This window comes from Trematosphaeria pertusa, assembly GCF_010094035.1.
Source record: "Trematosphaeria pertusa strain CBS 122368 unplaced genomic scaffold BU26scaffold_2, whole genome shotgun sequence".
Lineage (NCBI taxonomy): Eukaryota > Fungi > Ascomycota > Dothideomycetes > Pleosporales > Trematosphaeriaceae > Trematosphaeria > Trematosphaeria pertusa.
The window spans coordinates 1,561,627-1,579,488 of record NW_022987213.1 but is presented as its reverse complement, the minus strand read 5'-3'; the positions used below and the strand labels follow the sequence as shown (position 1 = coordinate 1,579,488).

At 54.5% G+C, this 17,862-nt stretch overlaps 7 protein-coding genes across 7 annotated transcripts; 6 read left to right on the top strand and 1 right to left on the bottom strand.

The window, feature by feature from the left end:
* Positions 1-5: 5 nt before the first annotated feature.
* On the top strand, positions 6-5,389 carry BU26DRAFT_583216 (AAA-domain-containing protein; the record flags this gene model as incomplete). The annotated part of the gene is made up of 2 exons (XM_033834559.1): positions 6-953; positions 1,001-5,389. The coding sequence occupies 2 exons, from the start codon at positions 6-8 to the stop codon at positions 5,063-5,065; spliced, it is 5,013 nt and encodes a 1,670-aa protein (XP_033689552.1). The 3' UTR covers positions 5,066-5,389.
* Positions 5,390-6,731: 1,342 nt separating this feature from the next.
* Positions 6,732-7,753, bottom strand: BU26DRAFT_500277 (uncharacterized protein; the record flags this gene model as incomplete). Its single annotated transcript, XM_033826487.1, has 3 exons — positions 6,732-7,105; positions 7,199-7,444; positions 7,615-7,753. 3 exons carry the CDS (start codon positions 7,751-7,753, stop codon positions 6,732-6,734), a joined length of 759 nt encoding a protein of 252 aa, XP_033689551.1.
* A 1,023-nt stretch (positions 7,754-8,776) lies between these two features.
* On the top strand, positions 8,777-10,536 carry BU26DRAFT_140256 (uncharacterized protein). The gene is made up of 3 exons (XM_033819806.1): positions 8,777-9,455; positions 9,504-9,568; positions 9,617-10,536. Exons 1-3 carry the CDS (start codon positions 8,937-8,939, stop codon positions 10,275-10,277), a joined length of 1,245 nt encoding a protein of 414 aa, XP_033689550.1. The 5' UTR covers positions 8,777-8,936; the 3' UTR covers positions 10,278-10,536.
* A 259-nt stretch (positions 10,537-10,795) lies between these two features.
* On the top strand, positions 10,796-11,984 carry BU26DRAFT_559219 (uncharacterized protein; the record flags this gene model as incomplete). The annotated part of the gene is made up of 2 exons (XM_033832676.1): positions 10,796-11,185; positions 11,733-11,984. 2 exons carry the CDS (start codon positions 10,796-10,798, stop codon positions 11,982-11,984), a joined length of 642 nt encoding a protein of 213 aa, XP_033689549.1.
* BU26DRAFT_140259 (kinase-like protein) lies at positions 11,909-13,067 on the top strand. The gene is made up of 2 exons (XM_033819807.1): positions 11,909-12,857; positions 12,914-13,067. The coding sequence occupies exon 1, from the start codon at positions 12,076-12,078 to the stop codon at positions 12,850-12,852; it is 777 nt and encodes a 258-aa protein (XP_033689548.1). The 5' UTR covers positions 11,909-12,075; the 3' UTR covers positions 12,853-12,857; positions 12,914-13,067.
* Positions 13,068-13,944: 877 nt separating this feature from the next.
* On the top strand, positions 13,945-15,304 carry BU26DRAFT_514428 (kinase-like protein). Its single transcript, XM_033827837.1, has 2 exons — positions 13,945-14,226; positions 14,283-15,304. The coding sequence occupies exon 2, from the start codon at positions 14,285-14,287 to the stop codon at positions 15,032-15,034; it is 750 nt and encodes a 249-aa protein (XP_033689547.1). The 5' UTR covers positions 13,945-14,226; positions 14,283-14,284; the 3' UTR covers positions 15,035-15,304.
* A 633-nt stretch (positions 15,305-15,937) lies between these two features.
* On the top strand, positions 15,938-17,502 carry BU26DRAFT_416394 (glucose sorbosone dehydrogenase; the record flags this gene model as incomplete). Its single annotated transcript, XM_033823157.1, has 5 exons — positions 15,938-16,228; positions 16,292-16,675; positions 16,743-16,812; positions 16,903-17,176; positions 17,265-17,502. 5 exons carry the CDS (start codon positions 15,938-15,940, stop codon positions 17,500-17,502), a joined length of 1,257 nt encoding a protein of 418 aa, XP_033689546.1.
* Positions 17,503-17,862: the final 360 nt, after the last annotated feature.

The window sequence follows — 17,862 nt, the reverse complement described above, 5'->3', positions numbered from 1 at the left end:
TCTCCATGTCTAGTCGCTCGAAGAGGAAACTCGAGCTCTTCGATCCAAACGCGTCTGATCCCGAAGACCTCGATTGGGACGCTGCTGAGCGACCGTCGCCCCAGAAACGCCGCAAGCGACCATCGTCGGCCTCCAAGAGGAAGGCGCCGAAGCGCCCGCGTCGTGGGTATAACGGCTCTGACGTCGACGACGACGAAGAAGAACTAGTTTCCGACGACGATTTCACCGAGCGCTCGTCTTCCGAGGATCTAGAGATCAACCCGCACACCGGCCGAAGCGTGCGCCGCGCGACGAAGAAGCACGTCAAGTACGAGGAGAGCGAAGAAGACGAGATCGAAGACACCCCTTCCGAGGACGACGAAGACGCCAGCCCCGTGCCGAATCGCCACAAGGCAAAGCAGAGCATTGAGAGGCCATCCCTCATCGTGAAGCTGAAGATGCCTAATCACCCATCTGGAAGGAACTTGCGCACCCGCCAGGGCAGCAAGTCCATCGCGCGCGGTAAGACGCCCGAAGCAACAGGCACTCGCCGCAGCAGCCGTCTCTCGCATGATGTTGAGACTCCAATCGTCGCTCTCTCCGACTCCGGTAAACACGTCAACATCCTCCGCCAGGGTACGCGCAGCCCAGAGCCAGTCCTCTCGCGCGCCACGCGAGGAGGCAAAGGCCCCATGGTCCAGCAGCCCAGCGCTATCATGGAAGCTTCCCAGGAACAATCCATGGTCCGCGATGACAGCGCCGGTCCGCTCGACGAGCTTCTTGCTGAGGGCAATGAGACCCAAGTGCAGGCTAGTCACGAAGGCTCACCGGAGCATGAAGCCCAAGTCGCCAAAGACGATGGTGAAGGTGAAGATGATGAAATGGAGGGCGTCGTTCAGGAGTCGCAGCACGAAGCCGCCGCCGATGACTCGGAAGAGGAGGGCCCAGTTACCCGAGGCGGTAGAAACTTGAGGGTGAGTAGCCATCTCACAAAGCGTCCAGCTGAAGCTAATGACACTAGTCTCGTGGAAAGTCCGCCAAGCGCAAGCGGGGCGTGGATGAAAGTAGCGACTTCGAACCCGCTCCGGAAGACGAGAAGGAGGAAGAAGAGATGTCGGAGTCAGACCATGGAAAGGGTCAGCGGTCGACGTCCGAGGATAGCGGATCCGGCTCAGGCCGAAGATCAGCTCGCATTCGAGCAAAGACAAGACAGAGAAGCAGGCGCAATTCCGACTTATCAGATCAAGATTCTAATCTTGACTTTGACGAGCTAGCTGAAGAAGCTGAGGAGCTGCAAACAAACAAGCGACGCCGTCTAAACAGGCGCGTGCCAGACCACGACCTTACCTACGACGCGGCCCCCAAGCTGCGCAACCGCGTCCGCAACAACGTCGATTATCGCCTGATCCGCCCGGAGTTGAATGCTGTCTTTGATGATGAAGAAGCCGCTGGAGCCGCTATTGAGAAATCCCGTTCCAAAGGACGCTCAACCTATCGCAGCCTCTTCAGTAACCAAGGTCCGTTCGGTGGCGCTCTGGAAGCCGGGGCTCCCGGCGCTGTGGGTGGTATGGACTCCGACAGCAGCGACGACGAAGTTCAGAAGATGCCAAGGGGTGTCGGCGGCACCATTGGCATGACCCCGACAACCGCGACAGCGCCTGGCTTCGGCTTCCCACAAACCCACAACGCCGACCCTCAGCAAGCGACTGGAGCGGGCGGCGGCCCAGCCAACTTCGGAAAAGTCAAGGACAAGAAAGCTCTTGCAGACGCCGATCCCCTTGGTGTTGATCCAACTGTCTCCTTCGAGGGCGTCGGTGGCTTGGACGACCATATCAACAAGTTGAAGGAGATGGTCATGCTACCCCTCCTCTACCCCGAAGTCTTCCAACGATTCAAGATTACTCCACCTCGAGGCGTCTTGTTTCATGGCCCTCCGGGTACTGGAAAGACGCTCCTTGCTCGCGCTCTTGCCTCTAGCGTTAGCTCCCAAGGTCAGAAGGTCACCTTCTACATGCGTAAGGGTGCCGATGCTTTGAGCAAGTGGGTTGGCGAAGCCGAACGGCAACTTCGTCTTCTCTTCGAAGAAGCACGCAAGACCCAACCAAGCATCATCTTCTTTGACGAAATCGATGGACTGGCTCCTGTGCGCTCTAGCAAACAAGAGCAGATTCATGCTTCCATCGTCGCGACTCTTCTTGCTCTCATGGATGGCATGGATGGCCGTGGCCAAGTCATTGTTATCGGCGCCACCAACCGGCCCGATTCAGTCGATCCAGCATTGCGACGACCCGGTCGATTCGATCGCGAATTCTACTTCCCTCTCCCAAACCTAGCCGGACGACGAGCTATTATCGACATCCATACCAAGAATTGGGATCCGCCTCTAAAGCCTGAGATGAAGGACCAACTCTCCGAGTTGACGAAGGGCTATGGAGGTGCTGATCTTCGAGCTCTTTGTACAGAAGCGGCCTTAAATGCAGTTCAAGGAACCTTTCCCCAGATCTATAGCTCAGAGAAGAAGCTCCTCATCAACCCAGCCAACATCAAGGTCCTTGCGAAGGATTTCATGATATCGGTCAACAAGATGGTCCCATCTTCCCAGCGCACAGTCACCGCCAGTGCAGCTCCACTCGCTAAGAGCATTGAGCCTCTGTTGAGGAAGCCGCTAGAGCGGATACTTCGGCGCATTGATGAGCTCATCCCAAGGAGGAAAAAGCTCACAGCTCTTGAAGAGGCCCAGTATGATGACCGAGACGACGAGAAAGGCTTCGAGCGAGAAACTACTATGCGTAACTTCGAGACCGGCAGAATCTTCCGGCCGCGTTTGCTGATCAACGGTCTGCGAGGCATGGGCCAGCAATACCTCGGTGCGGCCTTGCTCAACAAGATCGAAGGTCTCCATGTTCAATCGTTTGATCTTCCGACCATCCTTGAAGATCCCGCTCGCACCCCAGAGTCAGCGATTACCCAGTTATTCACCGAGGTCCGGCGTCACAAACCAAGTGTCATCTACATCCCCCACGTTGACGTGTGGTACCAAACACTTCCTGGGCCTGCCGTCAAGACCTTCAAACTTCTACTGCGGAGTGTTGGCGCAAATGAACCAATCTTGCTCCTAGGTGTCATGGAGCGGGCTAATGAGAAGGAACGACCGGATCCCCAGATGCTCATGGACCTTTTCTCATTCTCGAAGCATAACCAATTTGAGCTACCGAGGCCAGATCGAGAGGGCCGTGACGAGTTCTTCAACAACATCAGTCACTACATCAGGATGTCACCAGCGGATTTCCCCGATCCAGATAACAGGAAAAAGCGAGACTTGCCTGAGCTAGAACCCGCGCCTATTACGGCTCCCATTATTGACCCTCAAGAACTTGCAGGTCGGGAGAAGTGGCAGAGAAAGCAAGATCGCATGACCCTCAACAAACTCAAAATCGCCATCCAGCCTGTCATGGACCAGTTAAAGAAGGCATACAGGAAATTCTTCAAGCCTGTCATCGAAGAAGCGTGGTACGCCTATCTCCTTGAGGAAGATGATCCTCACCACATTACAACAGACCTCCCGCCTGAGCAGCAGCAAGAGCACGGTGACAACCGACCTTGGGCGCGCTCAAAAGATGCACGTGGAGTCGATATTCTACTTCATGTTCCAAGCGGGAACAAGTACTACAATCTTGATCTTAACAACATTGAGAAGCGCCTTTCGAATGGGTACTACAAGCGTCCTAAAGACTTTCTATTCGATATCAAGACTCTGGCTAAAGATTCCAAAACATGGGGCGACCCCGAGCGAACATTGAAGGCAAACGAGATGCTAACGAACGTTGAGGTGGACATGGACATGATCTGCAATAACAACTCTAGTCTAGCAGCAGAATGCGAAGCTGTCTATCTGCGGGAGCTTGACAGGGAGCGCAAAGCTAAGGAGAAGCGCGAGAAAGAGCTTGCTGCCGGCAAAGAAACCACAACCGAGGTGGCTAAGGTACCCCCACATCAATCGCTAGGCACGACCACCGAAGGGTCCGGCCCTATCACACTAGGGGTGCCTGTCCCTGGATTGTCAGCGATGCCCCCAGTGACGCCCTTGCGAGCGTTCCCACCCACAGGCCCGTTAACAAACGGTACGAGCACAGAGGAAGCTGGCCATACTGAGCAGAACGGATCCACCGTGCCATCTCGACCAGATGATGATGCCCATATGACAGACAGTCAGGATCTCAACGCCAATACTCAACACCAGTTCCAGACGCCCAGCAGAGTTGGCACGCAGACTCAGAAGTCGCAAGTTTCCGCTCAGACCTTCATGGCTCCGAACTCTCACCCAGGAGAGTACCACAACAGCGCATCGACCACAACGTCCGGCCAGAAGACATCAGACCGATCTTCCGGAGCGAGGTTCAACACTCAGAGCACCAACGGCGTGGCTCCCGCTGGCGTTCCCGACTTCTCGGAAATGATACCTCAGGGGGGAGGGTCACAGCTTCCCGATACGCAAGGTTTGTCAAGTTCGTATACTCGACTCCAACGCCCTGCACGGTTCACAGCTAACTTGTCGCCAATTCCAGAGGTCCACTACATCAGCAGTCAACCTTCGAACTCGCAGCCATCTCAATCATCACAGCACAAAAACATGCCGGCTCCTGCGCCTCCTCGACACACATCGAATATCAACGCCGTTCTGAACGACGCTGCCGAGCCACAGCTCCTGCTAGACGAAGTTCAGCTGAAGGCTTTGCGTGAACACCTCGTGGCGAAGGCTTCAGGCTGTTCACTGGAACAGCTGGAGCAAGTCAACGCTGCCCTTATGGACACCATCTGGAAGCACCGAGCAGAATGGAACCGCAACGTTGTGATGCACAAGGTCTCTGAAGCTTTCAATGAGATCATCTCGGATATCGAGACCATGCAGCAGATCAACAAGTCGAGCCAGGACGAGCTGGAGATGCTACAGACGCAGCTCCCTTCAACGCAGCTAGCTCGGTACGGCTACTCCGAGACTCAACAACCCGACACTCAGTATTGGGGCTCTTCGCGTCAGCCGCAGAGTGGACAGCATGGTCCAGTTGAGCCGTCTCAGTATCCTTGAGCAACGACTGCATCGGCCATTCGAAGTACCGTACCAGCCTCACGATACGGCATCTCACACATTGCAACAACCAACGAACCATAGCGTTCAGCAGGCAGCGGATCATCAAAATCACGCAAGCGATCTCTTTTCGAATTTCGCCTCGACGAGGCACTGCACATTGCACTCTTTCCCTGTACGATTCCCCATGATTTCACTGCTTTTACCACATTCGGCGTTTCAAATGAAGACTCGGCGCCTTTTCCACTGGCGTAGCATGCATGCATCCAAGAGATTTCCCTGTCGTCCCCCTCCTACACATATTGTACCATTGTGCTACATCATGAGTCGTCCGGAGGAACGGTTGCTTGATCGGATGTCCGGCCTAGGCGGCAGGAAGGCTAGCATAGATAGAGACTTTTTGCTTTTCATAAGGGTCAATGTCGAGACGAGACTCGGGCTGGTGCTCCGGGTACGATGCGTGGAAAGGGTGTATATATGCATACGTGTGAAGAGTAGGTAGCGAACCATGCTTTTCTCTCAACTCAATGTGACGAAGTGCCTAGATCGTTGCTCGCCTTTCGCGATAGTTTATTTTCTTCAGCCTCATTCTGATCGATGTCAGGCCGCGATGTCCAAATGTACTGATATTAGTTTTACTGCTCTGCTATGCTGGTTGCTCTAATGCGCGCCTACACGGATAAAGAAACCTCAACTTCCCCTCTATTTAACGCGGTCCCGCATACCGTGCTACAAACCGAGGCGGTGCACTCCTCGCTGCTGCATGAGCGGGGACAGTGTCTGCGTCGGCGGTGTATCCCTCCACTGAACCATACCTATAGCCCGCCGATGCAGGCCTACTTTCGGTTGTTAGGTTGCTGAGCGGGATTCTCCTTCGCTTACTGTCGTACAGATCACAGACCCGCTCACTGCTTCCGGTGAATGGGGCAATCTCGCAGATCAGGTGCGATAAGAATCGATTCGATTCGATTCGATTCGATTCGATGTTGAGCAGCACAGGGAATGCTATCAGATCAGATCAGCCAACCCGCAGCGCATGCCTGCGTGCTGACGCCGAGCGGGATGGATGGATGGATGTGCGCGCGGATCGTCCCTTGGACTCCCCATGTCCGTAGCCCACTGCGGTCCAATACTGTACTCGGACTCCTGTACCAATGTACCTGCGCGGCGCTCAAAATAGATCTGCAGAGACAATAATGCTGTTGGTGGTGCCCGATATACGGACGGACTTGGCCGTGTTCAGCCTCACACAGCGAGGGAACTGGGTGCGCGGAGCTGCGTAGACGCAGGGGTATCGTATCGCTTCCAGGCGTGCTGTAGTGGGACGAGTACAGTACATGTGACTGTATCGGTGATTATGTAGCGAGCGGAGCGGATGTGCGCGCTTTGATTTCGTGTAACGGCAGCTGATGGGATGCGAAGCGATGACTTCGTGCTGCGAAGAATCTGACATGCGCGCAACGCAAGCGTGCGCAGAGTAGGATGAGAGGTTATTCATTGGGCCACGGGGAGAGTAAGCACTGCGCAAGTGCGGCACCGTCGAAATAAGCTCATCATCGCTCGTGCTTGAACGCGGGTGGTGGAATCGGAGCCGTACGTACCGTATATCGGGGTTCGGCCAACACGAGCTGAATGTTGACAGTTTACTAGAATGGGAAGGCGAGGATTACGTGTTGCGAGTTTGGTGCATGAGAACACGAATGTTGGTCGTACCAGACCGATGAGAGTGAAAACGACGGCGGAAGGAAAAGAAGGGGAAACTGGGACCATGTCGAGGTTCCTCGTCGCAGAATCTCAAACGTGACGAGGTGATAGCCGCAAGGATGCTGAGGGAAGCGAATCCGAGCATCGTGCCAGGTACGTAATCGTCGACAGGCACCATGACCCTTGAGAACCCACGCCCGAAGAATCTCGGGGTCCTCACAAACCTCCTGGTGGTGGAAGTCGAACACGAGCCTCGTGCGGCGCCCGTCACGAATTCCGCTCGGTGATCATTCGGCACGGCCTTCTGGCTTGCGGCGTGTGGCTTGCTGTCAATTTCTTGTCTTCGTTAAGGCGAGCGGTTGTCCGCAAAAACAAGCCCCCGGATTCGGCGCCACTTGTCTCAGGCAAAGTAAATGAGAAGGTACATACCGGTAGTGTGCGGCTTGGCGGAAGGGGGGAGAAAAAGAGTTTGGATGGGGTAGAAGGGCCGACTGAAAAGCCGGTGGTTCGAAGGCTCCGCGCGCGTCGGCCCGTTAATGAGGCGGCGGTGGATGTTCCAGATAGACGACGGTTTTGAAAGGACAGCAATGCGCGATAGGAGGTTTGTCGGGGGTGTGAGATACTGTGTCCTCTGGAGAGTTGAGCATTGCGTTCGATGCCTAATTCTCCTGTTGCCTGCCTATCGTCATAGTTATGCCCATCTTTTCCAGGATGCTTCGCTACCAAGGCTCCGTTTCGACAATCACCAGCCTGGTGCACAATGCGGGAGCTACGGAGGGTATAGCAGAGCTGCTATAGCCACGGGGCTCTTCCGTGGACGTGGATCCCGTGATGCCGTCGCGTACCGGTACTTTGCATATTGTTGTTTGCCCGCGACTCTGGTCTGCGGTAGCCGTACCGTGCCCGGCTTGCGGCAGAAAAGCCCGTCTCCCATCTCGGCAGCGAAAGCTCGTAGACTACGGACTTCGAAGCTTCCAATGCCATGGCTGCTCAGAGCGCGGTTGACAGGATGTCGCTTCGGCGGTTGCCGCTAACATTTTTGGCGCCGCCAGCCCGCATTGGCTGAGCTGAACCCTGAGGTCGCTCGCAAGGACCTTCGCGAACCGAACCGCATGCTGGCCCCTTCATCCTGAGAGACAGCCGTGGATTTTGATGAGCAGCGCGTGCGGAGGATTGCGGTCCTGGTAAAGGGGGGCGTCTCGGCAGCTAGTGTCGATCAAAATTGGGCTGGAGACCAACTTCGAGCCTCGCGTCTCTCCTCTCCCATCCGCAGCACTATCTATCAAGCGTCTTCCATGCCGTTCGACTTGACGTCCAATTCACCCAGCTTGGCGCTCCTTCCGTCTCAAACCTCATGCAGGCCATCCCCCTCAAGGCTAGGCGCAGACCCAAGCGCAGCCCTTTACCCGTGCCCACCTCGTGTATGGCCGAGAAAACGCCACAGACTCTGCTATAAGGCCAAAACACGGCTTGGCACAGTCCTTGCCCAAGCTATGATTCGAGGCTCGCGCATCAGATGACGCTTTCTTCCTCCAATCGCGCCGAATGACATGCAGTTGTCGTCCACCTCGAGCTCCCGGCCAAGCGACACCACGTTCGAGTGGCTTCGCTTTCACCTTTCGAGCCGTCTTCTAGCTTTTCTAGACGGGCGTCGAAAGGCGCGGGCAGCACAGTGGCGTGTTCCGCGCCGTCCAGCTGCAGAACAACACGAGGGGTCTCAACACCCGGACTCCCGCACGTTCTTGCTCCTTCATGCCACGGCTTTGGCACGGCCCTTTTCGGTCTTATCCCCCAGTACCGGGGCCATCCTACCCTTCGGGGGCCTATGGACCGGGGTTCCAGTCTGAGTGGCTCGCTAGCCTGATTACTGACCCTGCTCTACGTGAGGACGTGATAGTCAGCACACCGTTCCCCTCCTCTTCGCCTTCTGGGCAGTACTTTATCATTGCGCTCCCAGTGGAGTACCAAGCGGTATTTTTCCACCGCGGTCCGTCTTGCCTGGCCCTTAGCTGGCGATATCGACCGTCTCCCTTTGGCTTGAAGTCCTCTGCTCCACGTTTATCATCCCGATATGGTGCCGGATCGCATTTCGAGAGTCTTCCCTTCTGGTGCGTGATTTCGCGCCGCCGTGATTCCGCCCGCGACTGTTTTCAACGACAATTCTGCGATGATTCCGCTGGAGCCTCTGGATGTTGATTCGAGGACGCTGCCGGTGCTCCCCCCGCATATCCACCCGTGGCTGCGCTCCGTCGTCGTTCTCGGCTTCCTCTCATTCGTCGCTTCCGTCACGCTGCTCGTCCTACTCGCCTATCGCCTCATCAGCTGGCAGATCAAGTCCAAACGCACAAATCAATTCGTCATCCTCATCTTCAACCTCCTCTGGGCCGACGTTCAGCAGTCCCTCTCGTTCCTGCTCAACGTTGAATGGCTCCGTTTGGATTCGATCGTCGTCGAGAACCCGATATGCTTCGCGCAGGGCTGGCTTGTGTCTACCGGTGATCTGGGGAGCGGCGTGTGGTGTTTTATGATCGGGTTACATACTTTCGCCTCCGTAATATTCGACTTCCGATTGAAGAAACGATGCTTCTTCCAGACCATAATCGCGTTATGGGTCTTCATATACGGCGTGTCCGCAATTGGGATCATGATGTATTCGACCGACTTATATGTGCGCTCCGGCGTCTGGGTGAGAGTGGCATGCGCACTGTAGCTCTCGTCGCTGACCGGTTTGCAGTGCTGGATTCATCATGACCTCCAAGATTTACGCCTCTGGACACACTACGTCTGGATCTTCATATTGTAAGTACCTTCTCGTGCTTCTTTGGCCGAAGGAGCTTACCATATCAGCGAGTTCGGCAACGTTTTCATCTATGCCCTAATCTACACGATCCTCATTCAGCGTATCCGGTCCGGGTACTACACCGCAGCGGAGGCCAGGCGCGTGAAGGCCGTTTCGAACCTCATGGTCGTCTACCCCGTTGTTTACGTCATCTGCACGCTGCCTCTAGCCTCGGCGCGAATGGCGGCAATGGGTGGTAAACCGCCCTCGCTGTCCCGGCTGTGTCTCGCAGGAGCTATGATCACGTCAAACGGCTGGCTCGATGTCCTCTTATACACGCTTACGCGCCGCATCATGGTCTTCAGCGACGAACCACCTCCAGACGACAACGGCATCGACACCTTTGCAGCTTTCTGGTCTGAGTCGCCAAAACGGTTCGGAAATGGTTGCAAGATTGAGGCGGTGCTCTCGGAACAGCACAGGAGACGTGGAAAGGGTATGGTAGCGCTATCTACCAAGAGCGATAGCGCCGACGACCTATGCGGTGTTGGAAGTCGGGACATCAGACTCGTCACCACGACGCACGTCGTATCGGAGCCAGCCCAGCCGGCGGATTACGAAGAAATGGAGGAAATAGCAAGGAAGATGCGGCCGAGGACACCGATTGGACGATGGAGCGAGGACAGCGCTGGAATGAAAGACTTGGAATTGGCGCACATACCGGACTGACCGATCCACTTCCCGCGCGTTTGACCACGTTCCGAGAGTGATGACGGCCTTCAAGATGGTTGCTTTTTCTGGGATACCGATTCGTGTAATTGTACGATGGAATGGTCTTGCATTGGGCGGCGAATGGGTAACATGGGCATTTCTGGAGGCATGGGAACGGTTGCTCTTTCGCATTTGCATGGAACAGGGACGAAATTCGGTCCGGGTAACAAAATCTTTCGTAGTAAGGTATGGTCGGCGGACGAGCATACGTCTGCAACCTCGCCCACCAAAATAAACCAGCCAACCAACCAGCAAATTTGCCTTGGGCAAGGCCATAGGGCTTAGCAGTCCGCACTATTCTAGAGAGTCAGCTCAGCCCGCACTTCACCCTCGAGAGCGCCAGAAACGCTGGCAAGCCTGAACATCCACTTCTCTCAGAAAGATGAAAACAGCTGTGTTCTCCTCTTCTCGGGCAAGTTGCGACCTAATTCAGCTCGTGCTGCTTACGCCGAAGCCGTCGATTGTCCACATACCAGATGGCATCCTTTGGCCGGTTAACAATATCAGGAATCACAGGCACCAACGAGAACAGCCTTACGCTTGCGAACATTAGCCTTGATTTCTCCCTGCTGAAGATCATCCCTCCGAGGGAATTTCTCGAAGTCGGCAACAGCCTGTCTACCTTCCGTAAGCAAGAAGCAGAGGAAGGCCGCATCAACCAGACTGCGCGGAAGCTCGGCGCTCTCTTCGAACCCATTGTACCTCCGACGCCCCGACTACTGCGAAGTCATGGCAGAAGGGCATCGGAAATCGCCCAATCTGCCGCGTCATCGGCCCCGAAGGCGCAAGGGCTGTTCAAGAAACAACCGGGCATTGATGGGACGAGCATTTGGGCAGCCGCCACCTCAAGTTCAGGCGCGCTCCAAGTGCATTTGCTGGCTTGCATGCTAGGCCCGGATATGGGAGCAAAAAGATGCCATATCCATCTGGGAAGAGCTCATGAAAGGCAGGGAGGTGGAAATTGAGGAGTCCTTTCAAACCGAGGGCGGCGTGAGCATCGCAGCATGCAGCTCATATCTCGCCTCACGCCAAACAATCACATTGCATCGGTATATCCGTCTTCAAGAGGGTGAGCTGCTAAACGAGCACACGATGGAACTTTGCAGTATCCTAGCGGTTACAAGCGATGGGTAGGCCGTCGACCTAAAGACGAGTCCCCAACCATGAACAGTCGGCTCGAAGGAGACACCTTCATGGGCTTTCCACATGCTCGAAAGCTTGGAAGCAAGCAGAGTGTTGGTGAAATGGACGGCGGCCAGACTGTTGATGAAATGGTCGAAATATCTACGACGTCAGCAGTCGCCGAGCTAGAACTCCCAACGAGCCACTGTGAGCCTCAACGTCAGGAAATTGAATCGACGACGTTACTAGAGCCACCGAACCCGACGACCCACTCTAATACTCGGCTTCAAGGAATTTGAACTTGCGGCATTACCAATCGCGGAGCTACTGAACCAGACGAGCCACGCTGAACCTCGAGTGCAGGAACTTGAAAGCTTAGGTGGGGTCGTCCTCTTTATCGAAGATGAGCCCTTAGAGACACTGGAGAAGTTCAGCGATATCCGGACTGTTTGGGGCAAGCCTAACGAGATGAACGAAACTGAGTCCCTGACTATAGGCCGTAGGCGTGGCGCAGTTGCTGAGTCAACTAGCGCGCTCAAATGACCAACCCCCAACGTTGAGCCTCGATCAGTTCCTGCAACCCATCATTTCCTAATCTACTCTTTTACACTCTGGTGACTTTAAAAGACCTACGATGGAGGTACACCACTCCTTACAGGGCAGCCTATATGATCTCGCCATCCTTTCTCATGGCGTCTCCGGCGTGGTCTTTGAACTCCCCGATTCTACCGTTGTCAAGGTGCCTTGCGGTTCCGATCAAAGCAGAGAGGAACTTGCCATCGAAAGTACCATCTACAATCGCCTAGGCTCCCATCCCTACATTACAAAGTTTCTCTACACATACAAGGGCATGATTGTCCTCGAACGTCTCCAGTATCCCCTCCGCAAGCGGCTCTGGGACCTACGTAATGCTGGAGCGCCACCCCCAGCTACAGATGTTCTACGATGGGCTATCCAGATTTCGCAAGCACTCCAGCACGCTCACTCGCGCTGCGTTTTCCAGGTTGACATCGGCCCGCATAATATCCTGTTAGACGGGTTTGAAGACGCGAAGTTATCCGATTTCGCTGGGTCATCAATTGACGGTTCCGCGCCTTCAGTGCTGCCCAGCCCGCACTCACAGTACCCAAATATGCTAAAACCTTCAATACAATCCGAGATGTTTGCGCTTGGCTCTACGCTATACGAGATTGAGACAACACAACAACCATACTGTGATAAGAGCGACAAGGATGTTGAAGAATTATTTAGGGCGGGAGACTTCCCAGATACAAGCGCGCTGATGCTAGGGGAGGTTATAAGCAAGTGCTGGAGGGCGGAGTACGAAGACGTTGGCGAGGCAGTGAAAGATATTACGCGTATTCAGAGGAAATACGCGAATGCGGTGGAAAAGCGGCATGGAATTGTCTAGTGGAGGCAGAGGGAAGGCATATCGCTGACGTACCACTATTATGCGGCTAACACATATACAGCCGTACTTTTATCTCCTTCGGCATCGTTCTTCTTATCGCTATCTACCTCTGTCACAATCGAGCCCCGTCGTTGGAATGGCTTTATAGGACGCAACGTCCTGTTCATTAATGGGACATCCACAAACGCTGCATTCAGGCAGATGCCAGGGCATCCGCCGCAGGGGTGATCGTGGAGCAGCCATGTGAGAGGAGGTTTGGAAGAGTTAGGTGTTCGAGCAACAGTGCGGATTCTTGGGCGGGGCTAGTGAAAGGAACTGCGAGCGAGCTGACGTGCCTGCCACTAGCAATCGCGCAGGCAGCCGCCTACCTGAATATGAATGGAACATCTATTGCGAAGTACTTGCAGCTGGTTCGGAACATGGAGCATGCCATCGTCGGCCTGATGAATAGGGAGTTGCGCGACGACAGGCGATATAAGGGCTCGGTCAACGCAGTGACCATGACGTGGGTGGTGTCGTTCGGCCAGATTCGCGCGCGCGATGCGGCAGCATGCCCGACGCAACAGAGAAGGCGCTTCGCCACATGGCAGACAGGTTCCCGTCCGACGACTGCGCGAACCGCGCCGACTGGACTGTACCTGGCGCATGCCATATTGTATCATGCCGCTGAAGATCTGATGCCTATTGTTTCTTGCTCTCCTTGCGCCCTTTTAAGTGATGGTTCATGTTCGTATGCGTAGATTGAAGTTGTCGACATCGCTTGGGTGGGCATGGTCTACGAGCGCGTTGTCGGAATGGCCGAGGGAGGTTGGCGTGGATCGGTGCCAAGCTAGGCTTTCTGAGGCGGGCAGCGTGCTCGCGGATTGGGGTCGGCCGGATTGACTCCTGTGACCATTGCGTCGCCATGGCGCCTCAGTCACACTCTGGCGGGTCAAGTGGCATCTAGAGCGAACGTTTGCGTGCAATAAACTGCGTTGATTCCGAAATTCGATGTTTTTTTTGGGGGGGAGCAGCGGGACGGAAGAACTATCTCTCCGAGGTCTCCGCGCCGCGTCTCGGTCCTTTCCACTTTCCCCATCCCAACCCCTTCCACAACCTCCAACTGCGCCGTTCTAGGGGGTTTATTCCCCTTCTATCATCCCCTCCCTTTCGTAGGCGCCCGATCAAGCCTAAGGACCTGCTCCCTTCTCTAGCACCTACTAATCCACTTTCTTCACATCTCATGCCGCGTCACCACTCTCTCGTCTCCATTTTGCTTAGAATAAGTTTAATGGCTGCTGAGAAGCTCCGATATTCCTAGGAAGAGGCCTGAGCTATATACAACCACGGAAGGATACCGTTCTCCAGTAACAGGTACCGTCTTTTGATTCAAAGGTATGGATGTAATGCCTTACAAGTTCGCAGCTGTGTCATATCTAACCATTATTTAGATATGAGTCCAGATTTCCACGACGACCTTCTCCAGCATTACTCGGAAGCCGAACTAGTACATCATATTAGAGCATCTCCTCGACACGCAACTACCCCTAGAGTATTCCTACTATCGGTGACCCTACTGGCTAAACACTATGAGCCTCCCTTGATTGAAGACATGGTCAAGGCTACGGAAGCTGCTCGTCGGCTGGGCATTCGCGCTCCCTGCATAAAGAGGACAATCATATACGAGGGAAGTGCATTTTGCGTAATGGAACGTATTCAAGGGGCCACCCTAGAAGAGATATGGACGAGGCTTAGCTGGTTTATGACTATAAAAATAGCCCTCCAGCTTCGCCATTTCGTTCATCTTCTAAGATCTGTGACCTCTTCAGTTGCAGGATCTCTAGCAACTGGCCAGTGCTTGTCATTCTGGTTAGAAGACCGCTATGGCCTTCCTGCTAGATCAAGGCCAGAAGATATTGCTTATTTCATCCAATTTTGGATGAATTTTACATCAATCCGAAAAGCGATGAAAGCTGCGAAACAAGTATCGGTAAATGCTAAGAGGCAAATATCTCCAGTGGCCCGGACCTTCGTACTCACCCATCACGACCTGGCACCTCGAAATCTTGTTCTTGATTCTTCTGGGCAGCTTTGGTTAATAGATTGGGATTATGCTGGTTTCTACCCGATCTACTTCGAGTACGCGTCCCTACAGAATTTTCACACGCCTAAAGACTGGAACCTATTCGCGCGGTTACGGTGAAGTCTATTCTCTTGGGTCGCGGTTGGACGTTATGAACAAGATGCGGCCGTACTAAGGCTGATAAGGTCAAGATTCACACGATTCGCTGTCGGGCGCCGTTTCGAACTCCTAGCAAAGGGAGGGCCATCTAGACGTCCTGTATCGTAGACAAGCTGAAACATCCGCTACATTTGGAGGACTGTAGTCTTGGAGTGTTTGCGGGAAGCGTCTCTCCATCCTAGCAGGGAATCCAGCTTAAAGTAGAATAGTAGGGCTATTAGATAATATGCAACGTCGTTAATACGCTTACAGCAAGGTTCGTCCGCTTATACTTTTGCCCCAAGTGCCGACTTTGACCAAATTCAGGCTTCTTTACCCCGCGCTCACATGCCTGTGTGCCGCGGTGTGCACAGCAACATAGATATTAAAGGCCAGCAGTCGCGAAACAATTACTTAAACAGCCTCGCACGCTCATTCGCTGCTCCGCAAAACCACGCTTGGCAACCACTATCAATCGACCGCGAGATCTTGGCTCACTCTCCAACCTAGCATCACTTTGATGCGAACTTGTTTAAGCTATCACAATCACCAATTTTAGTCTATGTTGACCTCTCACAAGGAGCACAGTCCGCTGCGATCACACTCCAGCGTTGCACACATGAGGTCATGGCTTCAGGACCTGTTACGCCATGGCTTGGACCCGAGACTCTGCTTCATTTGAAGCGGCTCGCACATTGGAGCCAAGCGATTTAATCAACGGAGAAACTGGCTGAACAGCCCGGTTTGAGATGGATGGGAAGCTCGGGTCCAACCTTCCCCAATTCCCACCCGTCATACAGATCGGGGTATAAGAGCAGAGATACGACCAACTTCGCGTCTGGTCCTTGATATCACTGGAAGTGGATCAACAGTCCACCATCCGTCATGGTCCTGCTTCACCACTTCGTCTTCGCCCTCGCGACGCTTTCTTCGAGCACTCTCGCCCAGACCTGCGCGACAATAAACCCCGCCTATGCCCCAACATGGGGCTCCGGATTCTCCGGTCGCGTTGTCATGAACGGGCTGAGGACACCTCGCGGCCTGATCTTCGATTCCTTGAACAACTTGCTAGTCGTTGAATCTGGGGGCGCCGGAGTGCGCTACATAAAGCTCACGGATAACGGCGGGACCGATGTGTGCGTTGCGAGTTCCAAGCAGCTTATCCCGGAGCGAGGGGTGAGCAAAGTTCCCTTCTAACTTGAGAGAGACGCACTCTCACTGATAGTTTTTGCGCACTAGCTTAACCACGGCATCGATCTTTCCGCAGATGGCAAGACCCTGTTCGTTTCTTCCATAACCACCGTTTTCAGCTACCCCTATGACGCTGCTGCCGGCACGGTGGGGACTAGGAAGACGCTCATCACGGGCATGAGCAACGGCGGCCACTCGACCCGCACCATCCTTACTTCGAAGAAGAATCCGGATATGCTGATCGTATCCGTCGGCTCTAATGCTAACATCGACGCCGCTACGTCGCAGCAAAGCTCTGGGCGCAGTCAGCTTCGCATCTTTAGCATTGAGAAGGTCAGCCAGGCGTCGGTCGCGTACACGGCTGGAGAGATCTTGGGCTGGGGTCTAAGGAACAGTGTTGGCGTAACCGAGAATCCGGTCACCGGCGGTATTGTAAGTTACTTGTTGATTTAGACAGCGTGCCTTTTATGCGGAAATCGTAGGAGCTGACCCTCTGCAGTGGTCCGTCGAAAACAGCGTCGACGACATGAGGAAAAACAACGTCGACATCCACAACACCAACCCCTGCGGTTCGTCATCCCCCTCCTTTTCCCTCTCCCCTAGCTCCCCCTCCAAACCCAGCACCAACAAAAACCCCAAACTGACCCCATCCTCCACAGAAGAGCTCAACTACCACGGCACCCTCAACGGCACCTCTCCCGAGCGCGGCGCCAACTTCGGCTATCCCGAATGCTTCGCCGCCTGGGACCCCTCCGTGATCCCCAACAACCAAAACATCAAAGTGGGCACGCAATTCGCCATCGGCACCGGCAGCGACGCGACGTGCACATCGCGTACGCCGCCGAAGCTGTGCTTCCCGAGCCATACGGCCCCGTTGGGCGTAAAGTTCAATGGGAATAGCACGGCCGCGTATATTTCTTTCCATGGCTCTTGGTATGTTGCGTTCCAGTCCTTCTTCCGCTTCAAGAACCTGAACGGCGATACTCTTCCCAAACCGCACCTCCCCCTAACAATCCCCCAGGAACCGCCAACCACCCGACGGCTACCGCCTCAGCAAGATCGCCTTCGACCCCGCAACCGGCATGCCGACTGAGCCGTCGACCTCGACCACCGCCGCCATCAACGTGATGAGCAATCCCAGCAACAGCGCCTGCCCTACACGCTGCTTCCGCCCCGTAGACTTGGCTTTTGACGCCAAGGGACGGCTGTTCATGACGAGCGATTCGTCGAATGAGGTTTGGGTTATTGGGGGGACGTAGGCGTGGAAGGAGGGAATTGTCATGTTTGGGTGAAGGGGATGTTGGTGAGGATGTTTGTGTGGTGTGGTGTTGCGTTGTGTTGTGTTGTGAGGGGGAAGCATCACGCATCAAAGCGAGGCGAGGATAGAGATGGCAAATGTTCATCTTGTTCTCATTTATCATCATGCCCATCGATCGTCATATACGGGCATTCATCACTCATATCTACATTCCATTATGAGATCCTCCACTCCATCCAGCATCCAACCATACAACCCAAGGGGTATATTACCAAACCACCACATCCAATACATTCCACCCCCGCCAGTTGTTGTCCCATTACCAGCATGTCGCAACCCACCCGGGCCTTCCTTCCTTCCT

What these genes read in the sequence shown, in the direction of transcription:
- BU26DRAFT_140256 (XM_033819806.1), top strand. Translation starts at nt 8,937, where the DNA reads ATGATTCCGCTGGAGCCTCTGGATGTTGATTCGAGGACGCTGCCGGTG. An exon ending in ATGTGCGCTCCGGCGTCTGG is followed by an intron (nt 9,456 to 9,503) that starts GTGAGAGTGGCA and finishes ACCGGTTTGCAG; the next exon opens with TGCTGGATTCATCATGACCT. An exon ending in TACGTCTGGATCTTCATATT is followed by an intron (nt 9,569 to 9,616) that starts GTAAGTACCTTC and finishes TTACCATATCAG; the next exon opens with CGAGTTCGGCAACGTTTTCA.
- BU26DRAFT_140259 (XM_033819807.1), top strand. Translation starts at nt 12,076, where the DNA reads ATGGAGGTACACCACTCCTTACAGGGCAGCCTATATGATCTCGCCATC.
- BU26DRAFT_514428 (XM_033827837.1), top strand. Translation starts at nt 14,285, where the DNA reads ATGAGTCCAGATTTCCACGACGACCTTCTCCAGCATTACTCGGAAGCC.